The sequence below is a fragment of the Ostrea edulis genome, chromosome 1, assembly GCF_947568905.1.
Source record: "Ostrea edulis chromosome 1, xbOstEdul1.1, whole genome shotgun sequence".
NCBI classification, from domain to species: Eukaryota; Metazoa; Mollusca; class Bivalvia; order Ostreida; family Ostreidae; genus Ostrea; species Ostrea edulis.
The window spans coordinates 82,446,036-82,458,500 of record NC_079164.1 but is presented as its reverse complement, the minus strand read 5'-3'; the positions used below and the strand labels follow the sequence as shown (position 1 = coordinate 82,458,500).

General features: G+C 35.4%; 1 protein-coding gene across 1 annotated transcript; it reads left to right on the top strand.

Annotated features, from left to right (window-relative positions):
- Positions 1–5,055: 5,055 nt before the first annotated feature.
- LOC125678510 (endoplasmic reticulum resident protein 29-like) lies at positions 5,056–10,543 on the top strand. The gene is made up of 4 exons (XM_048917019.2): positions 5,056–5,298; positions 7,492–7,630; positions 8,864–9,028; positions 9,806–10,543. The coding sequence occupies exons 1-4, from the start codon at positions 5,182–5,184 to the stop codon at positions 10,132–10,134; spliced, it is 750 nt and encodes a 249-aa protein (XP_048772976.1). The 5' UTR covers positions 5,056–5,181; the 3' UTR covers positions 10,135–10,543.
- Positions 10,544–12,465: the final 1,922 nt, after the last annotated feature.

Here is a 12,465-nt window from a genome sequence, read left to right as displayed (position 1 = left end):
TAGTTAATAAATTATGACCCTAACTTACATGTAATCTATAAATACTGGTGCTGGTGCACAAAACATGCTCTGAGCAGGTTCCCCTTTTTTGCTTTGATTTTCCCTCATTTGGGCTAATCCGCACCACCCCCACACCATCACAGTACCAAACATGGGGATTTAGACACTGTGCACAATCAAGAACCCTATCTGCCCTTCTCAAAAATCTACCTCTCATATGGGGCCATCCACCTTCCCTCACAGCTACAGACCTTTTGCTAGACCCTGCATGTTTTCACCGGAATTTCTTCAGCAACTGACCACGTGTCTTAGTTTCGTATTTGCACCCATCTATATGCTAGGAATCATGGTGACACCTACATGTTGTATATCAACATTTTTACTAAGCACTCAGCTACATTTGACATGCATCCTAAAATTATTGTACACATTTTTACACATGTAATATCACTTCAAATACGGGGTAATTCCATTTTTTGAAAAAGTTGACCGGGCCTATAGTGCGAAACTGTCCCCTGCTACCTAACCACCACCATTTTTATCACTCAGTACAATAGTGTATCACTCTTCTCACCAATGTAGTTTATCGATACTTGTCGTTTTTGTGTGTTATTTGTTTATGTAATATATGTCTCTTGATAAAGACGCGGGTTGTTGAGTTTTAAATAACCAACAGTGTCGTGGCCTTTTCAGTGCTTTTATAAATTTCTTTACTGGCCTTGTATCTTCTCAGATCCGACACTTTAAGAAAGTAGGGTGTTGTTGGGTTTTTGTGCTTTTATATATATAAAATTATATATATATATATATGTGTGTGTGTGTGTATGTATGTATATATATATACATCAACAAGGGGGGGGGGGGGGGCTTTTCTCTTGTGGAGGGGGTATCTTAAATCAATAGCATAGTTGGATTTGTCGATACCAAACTACTCAAATTAAAACTACTTCTAATCTAGCAGTTGTGCTTATCTATATAAAAGCATCATCAATATGTCAAAGCTGTCGAAATGGGCAAAGTATAGAATAGTGCTTCTTATTTAGTATCATTCAAACATAATACATGTACTTACATTGGGTGACCGAACTAACACTATCAAAACATTGGCGGATCCAGGATTTCCGGGGAGTGGGGGGAGTCAAGTCAAGTATTGGGCAAAATATTCAGCCATTTTGGGAGCCAAATCTGGAGTTTTACTTACATATTTTCTTATTTCGATATGTAGCCAGTGTGAGCATCAAACAACTCAGGTTCCAACTTTATACATTATTAATTATATGTTGAAAAAAACTGTAAAATTTCAACCATACCACATATAAAACGTACACAGACAGGGCAGACGTATATAATTATATTTGCTGTAATTCAAACATAGTTTTTTACCGGGACACCCTGGAGAAATGTAATGCTGTCGTCTTGTCTTATGAAGGGCTAGGCTGAGAGTGCTCTGGTAGAAATCGTGCAGCGGGGGGAAATGCTACTAGTCACATGTCTGTCATTTGATTGGTCAGTGTCTTCTCATTCATACACACACTCACTATTTTACATTGGTTACAAATGTTCTGTACAGGGTTTGAATGTTTTCAACCTTAACACCTACCTATCATTGACAGAACCACCATATAAACTTATTGTGTGTGCCTAATATAGTGTGCAACCCTGTATGAATAAAGGATACTATTACTATAATCATATATAATTATGCCAGTAATACCCTGTAAATGTATGGCGAAACAAAATAAAAGGGGCATAAACTTCAAGAAAAGTCACTTGAATGATAACAAAACGGGCCTCAATTAAGTGAATAAGATAAATGATATCATTCGAAAATTTTGTGGTGAGGGGTGTTACAAACATGGTTATTCTTTACTCCTCTGCCCCCTCCCTTTCCCTCCCCCACTTTCGTGAATGTATAAAATTATTTTTGAAATAAATCATATTCATGGTCAAATAGCCTTTAAAATATTTTATACTGTTTTTTCGACGTAGTATTCTAAAAGTGCAAAGTAGGTTCTTAACTCGTTTTAGCCGAACCCAACAGATATTCATGAATATTCATAATCAATATTCCTGAACGTGCTTTTGTTAATGACACGTTGCATTAAAATGATAAACAAGGAAATACCTGAAACTCAAATTTTTCAAGAACAAAAACTTTGATTGCATCAATTAATCTAAATCCATACAGCTATACAGTATATCATTCTGCACTTCGGCAAAACTGAAGAGCGATTGAAAATTAACGAAGGCGTGGATCCAGATTCCCTTTAGAGTGGAAGTAAATTACTGTCACAGTTGTAGGCTCATGCATCAAGCAAGTTTTGTATCACTGCATGCAAGCATGGGGAATTATGGGAAGTTTTGTATCACTGCATGCAAGCATGGGGAATTATGGGAAGTTTTGTATCACTGCATGCAAGCACGGGGAATTCTAGGAAGTTTTGTATCACTGCATGCAAGCACGGGGAATTCTAGGAAGTTTTGTATCACTGCATGCAAGCACGGGGAATTCTGGAAAATGTTATAATTTACAATGATACCTTATAAAAGTTACATCCAAATGAAATGTAAATATAATACAGTCCCCACAACGTTTTCCATATTTGATAACATTGTTCTGATTTTATTATCACCATTTATTTTACATCTTTAGTAAAAGAAGCTCAAAATATAGCTATCAAGATGATTTTCTACAGTATTACTCAGTTTTTGTTGCCATAGCAACAGACATAACTTGTTGAATGTCCTTTTCAGAAAGTTCACAACCTAACCTTCCAGAAGATATATGCTTTATTATAGGTAAATAACGTCAAGACAACATAGAAATTGTAAAACTTTTATCCCTACTGTGGCCCCAGTCTACCCCGGAGGCCATGATTTTTGTAAATTTGAATCTGCACTATATCAGGAAGCTTTCATGTGAATGTAAACTTTTCTGGCCTAGTGTTTTTGTTTTGAGAAAAAGATTTTTAAAGAGTTTCCATAGGCTATATATTTGTATATAAAGCTTTGATCCCCTATTGTGCCTCATCCTACCCCTGGGGGCCACGATGTTATCTAACTTGAATCTGTCAGGAAGCTTTCGTGTAAAATGTAAACTTCTCTGGTCCAATGGTTCTTGAGAAGACGATTTTTAAAGATTTTCACTATATATTAAAAATATTTGTATCATAAAACTTTTATCCCCTATATAGTGGCCCCATCCTACCTACGGGGGCCATGGTGTTAACAAACTTTAATTTGCACTATCAGGAATCTTTCATGTAAAATGACTTCTCCAGACCAGTCACAGATGGGAAAGTGGTCTTCTGGTCCAATGATTCTTGAGAAGAAGAGTTTTAAATGGCCCTACCCTATTTTGGCATTTTTCAAGGTGGCATGGCCCTTCATTTGAACAAACTTGAAAGCCCTTCACCCAACAGTGGCAGATTTAGTGTGTGGTTGTTTTTTTTTAGGTCACCTGACTCTATTGCAATTCGTCCGTCGTCGTCCGTCATCCGTCGTGCGTTAACAACTGAACATTTTTAACTTCTTCTTAATAACTACCAGTCCAATTCTTTTCATATTTGGTATGAAGCATCATTGTAACAAGGGGGACATAAATTGTAAATTTCAGGACTCCAGCACCCCTGGGGCCCTAGGGGTGGGGGCAAAAACTGCCAAAAATTGACAAATTTTCAAAAATCTTCTCAAAAACCACACACATGTAAGAAAAACTAAATGCATAGTGATATAGAGCAGGAAGGCCTCTACCAAAATTGCAAATTTCATGATCCCCAGGGTGGGGGTTCTGACCCCAGGGCGGGGCCAAACTCATAATATAGTGTTTAAGTGTAAAACACTTAAATAACATTTTCTTTAGTGCTTTTGATACTAAATTGAAACTAAATGGATAAAGCAGGTAGTCTTTTACAAAAATTGTAAATTTGATTTTTCCCATAGTAAGGGTTTTGACCCCAGGGTGGGGCCAAACTTAGTATATGGTATTTATGTGTACGTTTGCTGATAATATATAAAATCTAAATGCATACTTATACTTATATTAGGAATAGCAGAAACGGATGTACAAAAAATGGTAATTTTCACAACTCAGGGTTATGACTTTAAGATGAGTCCAAATTAGTCATATATTTTGATATTTCAATGTTAATACACCTATTATTTAAAGCCGTTCATCACTGTATGCACTTTTGAGGGCAGTGAAGTTTTAAGAACCCATCTTGTTTTATACTGTTGCTGAACATTAGAATTTAGCTTAGATATTCAGAACAGGAATTTTTTTTCTAGATTTCATAGCCCATGGAAGTGGTAATACCTTTTCACTAGTATTCAGGTGACCGATAAGGTCTGTGGACCTCTTGTTTTGTTTTTTTGTTGTTTTTTTTTTTTTACCATACCCGAATCTATAAAGCATGTGGTGACTATAAATGAAAGGAAGAAGGAACAAGAATTTCAGTCGAAAACGCATTATCTAAAATGCACCATTTTAAATCAATCTTTTCAAGTTAAAAAATTTTTCCGAGGGAGGCCCCCCGGTTCCCCATATCGGAGGGGGTTAACCCCCTCCCATGCCCTTCCCCTCCGGCCCTTTGGGTCTAACCCCCCTCCCACAGTATGGTCTAGATCCGCCACTGACCCAATGATACCTTTTGCCAAGTTTGGTTGAAATTGGCACAGTGGTTCTGAAGAGCAAGTCAGAAATGAAAATAAAAATGTATTATATATATAAAAAAAAAACAATAATAATAAAAGGGGGAAAATGAGAGAAAAAATATCTCATCACCTAATACACGTACACCGAAGTTATATTGTTGTAAATTCGTTAATTTCTGTGTACATACAAGCAAGGGAAAGGTCAGTCGTCTGGTAATGAATAGAATAGATGAATGGTAAGTAGTAAAATAAATTGATAAATACACCTTTAGAAATGAATTTATTCCTCTTACGCAAGGCTTAGTATATAATCATAATAATTAGGAAGAAGAAAAAAACAACCCAAAAACCAACAAAAAACACACACAAACCTATTTCACAGCTCATTACTGATTTTAGTAGACCCTGAATTAATTTGTAAATACACAAGAGAGCCACCTGGCGTCTTCATTCATGTTTATCGAACCATACGTGGACAGAAGCATTAAGCAGTGAGTTCGTGGTTAAAAAAGCTGGAAAGTAGCGAAAATGCTGCAGATCGGGGCTTACCTATGTCTAGCCTGTTTACTTCTTCTCAAAGTTAACGATGTTTCCTCGGAGACTGTCCAAGGATCCATTCTGTTAAACAAGGGTGTATTTGACAAGGTAATCAGCTGGTCAGACCATGTGCATGTGCACGCACAGGGCTGGTCGACATGTGAACATTTGGGTGTTATGTATAAAGTGCTGTCGGCTTATTCACTCCAAATGTAGCTATTTTATCTTCTAATTGCTTCTTTATATCTGTTTTCCTATTTTAATGGAACGTTTAAGAATATTATATTACTCCGCCATACTATTGGCCTTCAACCCGAGTTAATTCAGGATATTAACTCTTGAATGTATCGAGTAACCCGTAAAACGTCGCAGATATGACCTATTAGCCTAGCCCGACCATACCTGGTCCAACCCACATGTAAGGCAATTGTTGGTTTGGCGTTGCCGACCCACACCTGAAACAGCTGGGTTGGTAGGTAGGAATTTTTTTTTTTGGGTGGAGATGGCGGAGCATTACAAAAATTACCAAATTTTTTTCCCTTTTCTTTGCAGCATCTTTAGCTCACCTGAGCTGAAAGCTCAAGTGAGCATTTCTGAGCACCAGGCCTGCATGTTATAAAACTTTACCGTACTCAAACTCAGCCATGTTTGTTTTGAGCACAATGCTGAGCAAGCTCCGAAGCATACTTGAAAAATCTTGAGCATGTACTCCATTTCAGTATGAGTTTGATTTAGAGCATGGAGTTTGAGTATGAGTATGAGAACAGACTCAAAAAAGTTTATAAACTTCAGGCCTGTTGTCCATCGTCCATCTGTCTGTAAACTTTTCACATTTTCGATTTCTTCTCCAGAACTACTGGGCCCATTTCAACCAAACTTGGCAAAAAAGCATCCTTGGGTGAAGGGCTTTCAAGTTTGTTCAAATGAAGGGCCATGCCCCTTTGAAAGGGGGGATAATCACAAAAATGCAAAAATAGGATGGGGTCATTTAAAAATCTTCCTTTTAAGAACCACTCACTGGGCCAGAGGAGCTAAAATTTACATGAAAGCCTCCTGACATAGTGTAGATTCAGGTTTGTTAAAATCATGGCCCCAAAGAGTAGGAGGTAGGATGGGGGCCACAATAGGGGCTCAAAGTTTTACATCTAATATATAAGTAAAAAATCTTCTCAAGAACCACTTGGTCAGAGAAGTTTACATTAGCATGAAAGCTTTCTGACATGGTGCAGATTCAATTTTGTAAAAATCATGGTCCTCGGGGGTAGGTTGGAGCCAAAATAAGGACCAGAGTTTTGCATGCGAATATATATATAGAAAATCTTTAGATATGGGTAAGGTGACTCAGGTGAGCGATGTGGCACGTGGGGCTCTTGTTTAGACAGTGTCTTATAAATCTCTTGAAATGCTTAAAGTTTCAATTGAAAAGATTCTAGAGGAAACTAAGTGATACATTTTTCTGACAAGGATTAAACTTTTCTTTTGGCATTCAATTAAACTTTTCTAATATTTATTTGTAAAAATTGTAATTCATGTGAAACTGGTGATGTGGTTCAAAGTTATTAAAAAACTGCAAATTGAAAGAAAACAGTACGTGTATCTATCATCCAGAAATTATATACCATTACTTTTAAAGAAGTAACTTATTCCAGTAAGGTTTCTTTTGTGTGCTGTGCTGTTGAGTGCAATGTTCCAACATTACGTAGGGTTTGCTGTCCCTCTCCAACTTCATCCATTTTTAATTAACTATAATTATCATCAGTGAATTATATATACAGTAATTTTGATTTGTCAAAAGTTTCCCCCACAGCCAATCAAAGTCATCTTTACAAACTATCAATTGCGGGCTTCTATTTTGACAAACCAAGAAGGATTAGCGATTAATTTTCCATGGTCAGTAATCGCTTAAATATAACAAAAGACTTTTTTTGACAAACCATATTTTATTAGACATTTTGATTTATGTACATGTACATTCAAATTGTGTCTGAATCACATCTTGTACACTGTGATGCATCTAAGGGGGGGGGGGTGCGATTCTAACATCAAAGCTTGTAATTTCAAGTATTTAAACATAGATATGCATCAGATACATATAGTTGCAGACAAGCATATCATGAATCCTAATGCTGCACCTTATTTTTTTTTATTTTTTTTTGGCCTGTAATCCCCTTACCTTGCATTACCATATTCCACTTCATGTGCATATGTACTGAATAGGCAGTTTCTACATATCGTGAAATTCATGTGTATTTTTTAAATTCATGGTCGATCTGATATATATGTACAAATGTTTGCTTACAGGTTGTGAAGAAATACAAAGCTGTGTTAGTAAAGATTGACGAGACTTACCCCTATGGAGACAAGCAAGACACTTATAAGTCTGTTGTGGAGTCCACATTGTCCCAGATCGATTTACTCTGTGCAGAAGTCCAAGTGGCAGGTAATGGCAAGAAATAAAGAGTATTAGATTTTAGTGACAATTTATCATCTCCTTGCATAGTTAGTTACGAAGGGGCTATGACATCGCTAATGAGTGCGAGTCCATTTGTGTGTAAGCTTGTGGACAAAATTCAAAGAGAAACATAAAACTGACAATGATCACAGTTTGCATACTTCTTTGGCATTGAATGAGGAAGAACCCTATTGATTTCTAAGGTCATTGATGAAATGATTCATACCATAATAATTATGACTGAAGTTATGTACGAGTTAACATTTACAAAATGATAAATGAATGAGTTAACTATCGACTTGCGCTTTGCTTTTGACATGCAACTTTTGATCCTACAAAAGTGATTTGATGAGCTAACTTTGTAAGTGTGTATTTTGGCATTTTATTTAAGGTTATTGTATATAAATCATTAGGCATTGCATGTTATTTTCTGACTTGAATTTGAAAGTGTCTGAATAGTACAAAGTCAATCTGATTAAAATCTGCTCCTGGATCCACTCCTCTTTTTTTTAATGTTGCTACACTCGTGTAGTAGGAGAGGATCCAGGAGCCGATTTAAAAAAAAAAAAAAAATCAGAGAGGGCTACATTATTGCAGCTAGATTAACCTTTGTGTTATACTAAATGTCCCATGCTTTTAGATTACCACTATGCTATAATTCTGACCCTTAGGAAATAAAGTACATGAAATAAAGCTAATAGAAATGTTCTGAGAATATGAAGGTCAGAATTAATGATACGAACAAGTAATCCTCAGAAGAGAGTTATCAAACTGTACACCATTAAAAGATTAAGGGCTGGTTTATATTGCAAAGTTTACTGAGTTTTAACTCGGATAGTAGTGGAGAAACTAACAAGATGTCCCTGCAGAGTTAACTTAACCCACTTCTAATGTGGTCAAGTAAACTGCTTTGGTTGTGAATCAAGTGCGAGGTGGCTGTGAAGTGAGTTAAGAAGCACTTGTTACTATAAAGTAGGATGGGTTCCTAGTTAACCAGGTGTATGTTGTAACAATTATCTAAAAGTGTATCAGGCATCCATAAGTTGAAATATTAAATGATAATACACTATGTTCACAAGTCAGACATATGGCAAGATAGTGGTGAGAAAGACATCAAAGTGGCAGGTTCAAAGTGTCAAAGGGGGATAACTGTGATTAGACTGACATCCTTTAGACCAAAACAAAAATCTTTTTTGAAGAATTTCACTTCTACTTTTACAGATTATGGTGAGAAGGAAAATGCAGACATTGCTGAAAAATATGGAGTGAAGAAGGATGACTTCCCAGTCTACAAACTTTTTGTTGAAGGCAAAGATGAACCTGTGACATACCAAGGGAATACCAAAAGTTCTGATGATATTGTAAAGTTTTTAATAAGAGAATCAGGTAAAATTACTTAGAACTTTATTAGGGTTAGATAACTTTTATATCCACATGGCCAAAGGGGCAAGTGAACCCAAATTTTGACTTGCCCAAATTCAAATACTAGTTGCCCAGAAAAAAAAAGAAAATTACTTAAGATTTATCATATTATAATTTGGTTAAATATATAAATAACTCGAGAGCAGTGAAGTGAAACAAGAAACTACTAACTTCAGAAGTGTTGGATGTACAGTACATGTATATGGCATTTCAGGCTGTATAACACACAGTGTTTGCAACATTCATCTCCCATTTAACAAAGAAAGATATTTTATTATTTTAATTTTTCTATATTTTTTTTATTAATACTTTCAAGTACATAAAATATAAATATTATTGACCTTTAAGTTATTTAAACGTAACAGCTGATAATTACCTGACCTTGACTTGTCTCCATATTTGGTAATGATTTCCATATTTGGACGATGGTAAAGGGAACAAGTCCAAGAAAGACAAACTCTAAACTCGTAAAATAAGCCATGTACGTAATATAAGTATGCATAATATGTGTTCTCTATTATTTTGAATCTAAAGAAAATGTAAAAAAAAAAAAAAAAAAAAAAAAAAAATACGCCAGAAAACACATTTTCCAACAATTTCAACGATGCTATGAAATAGGTCATGAAGTTTGTAGAATGCGCATATTCACACATGGACAGACTGCACTAAAAACCAGATCTAAAAAAAAACCGAATGTATAAATCAGTACTCCATTATTAAATGAAGATATTTTCTTTTCAGGTTTGTGGCTAGGACTACCAAGTTGTCTTGAAGATTTTGACAAATTGGTTGCAGAGTTTCACAAAGCTCCAAAAGATAAAAAATCTGATATCTTGGCCAAGGCAGAAGAACTAACCAACACATATACAACAGAAAAGGATAAGAAATCGGCAGAAGTCTATGTCAAAACTCTGAAGAAACTAGTAGAAACACCAGATTTTGTAGATACTGAAATTAAAAGGGTTGAAAAATTAAAAGATGGTAAAGTTAGTGACAAAAAGAAAGAACAGCTGAATGACAGACTCAATATTTTAACGTCATTCCAAATGAGACTTAGAGATGAACTTTGAAATTATGTAAAAAATAAAGTAATAAATCACAAAGTCATTCACTCAGACATTCATTTACTCCAGATCATGTTTACAACAATCACAAAATCTTTCTTTTCTACTTTTTTAAATGAAAATCTAATCATGTAAAGAATAATTTGCATTTTATTTGGTGTTGTTGGATATTATGGTGCTATATATTTCATTTTGTATTGGTTTGCTTATCTAATTATGACCAAAGTCATTTTCTGGTGGAAACACTGAATAAATTATGTGAAATTGGGATATTTTGATTAAATGTGAGTCATACTTTGTATGGGTATTGAAGATCTCCTAAGACACAATGTACATTCCAATGCAGAATTATTATATTTGAATATCAAATGTGCTATTGAATAGTTTGAATACACTTTTTATTTGTTTGTGTTAATACTGGTCTTTATTTTGTAACTGAACATTGATAGCTGAAAGTATTTATTATCTGACATATGTGCACAATCTTATAATCAAAGGGAAACAACTCAAGCTCATCATTACAATTTCCTGTTTTGCTCCTGCAGCAGACCATTTTAAAAAGGTTTTTCATGAATGATAAAGAATACTGCAACTGCAGCTAGACAAGCAGTGTGTTTGTTTGTGTGGTAACAGAGATACAATAAATGTGTATTGCTGAACATTTACCGTATCTGGTTGCATACAAATTATGTAGCGATTGATATTGCAGCTGCAGTATCAGTTGTTTCCTTTTGTCCATGATAAACCGTGTAATTAGGAGACAGTAAGATGAACACTGTCGGCTATCAATATTTTTGGTTGAGTAGGAAATATGGAAAGAAATACAGCAAATTATGTCTACGATATTTATATACAGAGAATGGACAAATGCGCCTGAACAATTGGGAAATTTTACTTTATTTACGATTCTTCATCTAAGAATTATTTATTAGCTCGCTAGGACAGAATGTTCGGAGAGCTATTGTTACCATACCCCTAGTGTTGGCATCTATGGACAACAGTTTTTTGATTGTGTATAACCACTCGAGTATTAGCACTCTATCATTCAAACTTGTGTAGATTCACCAACTAAGGATTAACTGAAGATGTCCTGCTCTTCATTGAATATACTTTGTATTCCGATTGGTTGTGTGATGTCCAGGAGTCCAGAATAAAATGTTTTTCAAACTATATGAATTATGATTTTAAAAACATTTTTTTCTTAACTCTTCATACATCAAACAGCCAACAATGAAGAGCAAAACAAAGTGAGCCATGAATTTCACTTCATTATTGGTTGTTTGATGTCTGAAGAGTGTAAACTTTAACATTTTTGACTGCTTTTCTAGAACCACAAGGCTAATTTTAGCCAAACTTGCCACAAAGCATGCTTGGGTACACAAGATTCAAATTTGTTCAAATGAAGTGTCATGCCCGTTTTAAAGTGGAGATAATCAAGAATTAGTAAAAATTTTGTGGCCATCCTTTTAAAATCTTCTCAAGAACCACTAGACCAATTTCAATCAAACTTGGCACAAATTATCCTTGGGTTAAAGAGATTCCAAGTTTTTAAAAGAAGGGCCATGCTCCCTCCAAAGGGGAGATGTTCAAGAAAAGGCAAAAGTGGTGTAGGGTCATTTAAAAATGTTGAAAAACCACTAGATGAGGAATGTTGAAATTTATATGAATGCTTCCTGATATATAGTGTAGATTCATGTTTGTTCAAATCATGGTGCTGGGGGTAGGATGGGGCCATAACGGGATCAAAGTTTTACATGGTGATATATATGGGATAAATCTTAAAAAATCTTCCCAAGTACAGCAGTGTCATAATTAATCACTAACTCACCTGAGCTGAAGGCTAAAGAGAGCTTTTCTGATCACATTCTTCGGCACCTGATCCGACCTCTGGTATATCCAGGGTCCTGTGTTTGCCCAACTATATTATTATGGCAAGATCATGTGACAATGGTGTTTGATCGTTTGACCTTGGAGTTTGATCTACTTTTAAAACAACCCCTGACCTATTCAATATCTCCTGAACTATTTAATTCTTTATGGTAAGACCTCATTCCACGAAGTTTTATAATGTGATCTTTGAGTTGGACTTACTTTTCAAAAATCTGATATATTCAATATCTCCTGAACTATTAAAATGTTGATGAAAGGAGAAAATAACGAACAGTGATCAATCACATGCAAATAGAGAGTTTGGCATACACAGACCCCTGGATATACCAGAGGTGGGATCAGGTACCTAGGAGGAGTAAGCATCCCCTATTGACTGGTCACACCCGCTGTGAGCCCTATATCTTGATCAAGTAAACAGAGTTATCCGTACTCAAAATCAGGGTGTCA

Bases quoted from the DNA above. Each gene is read 5' to 3' on its own strand.
- LOC125678510 (XM_048917019.2), top strand. From the start codon at position 5,182: ATGCTGCAGATCGGGGCTTACCTATGTCTAGCCTGTTTACTTCTTCTC. The intron at 7,631-8,863 runs GTAATGGCAAGA...CTACTTTTACAG, and splicing joins TGCAGAAGTCCAAGTGGCAG to ATTATGGTGAGAAGGAAAAT. The intron at 9,029-9,805 runs GTAAAATTACTT...TTTTCTTTTCAG, and splicing joins GTTTTTAATAAGAGAATCAG to GTTTGTGGCTAGGACTACCA.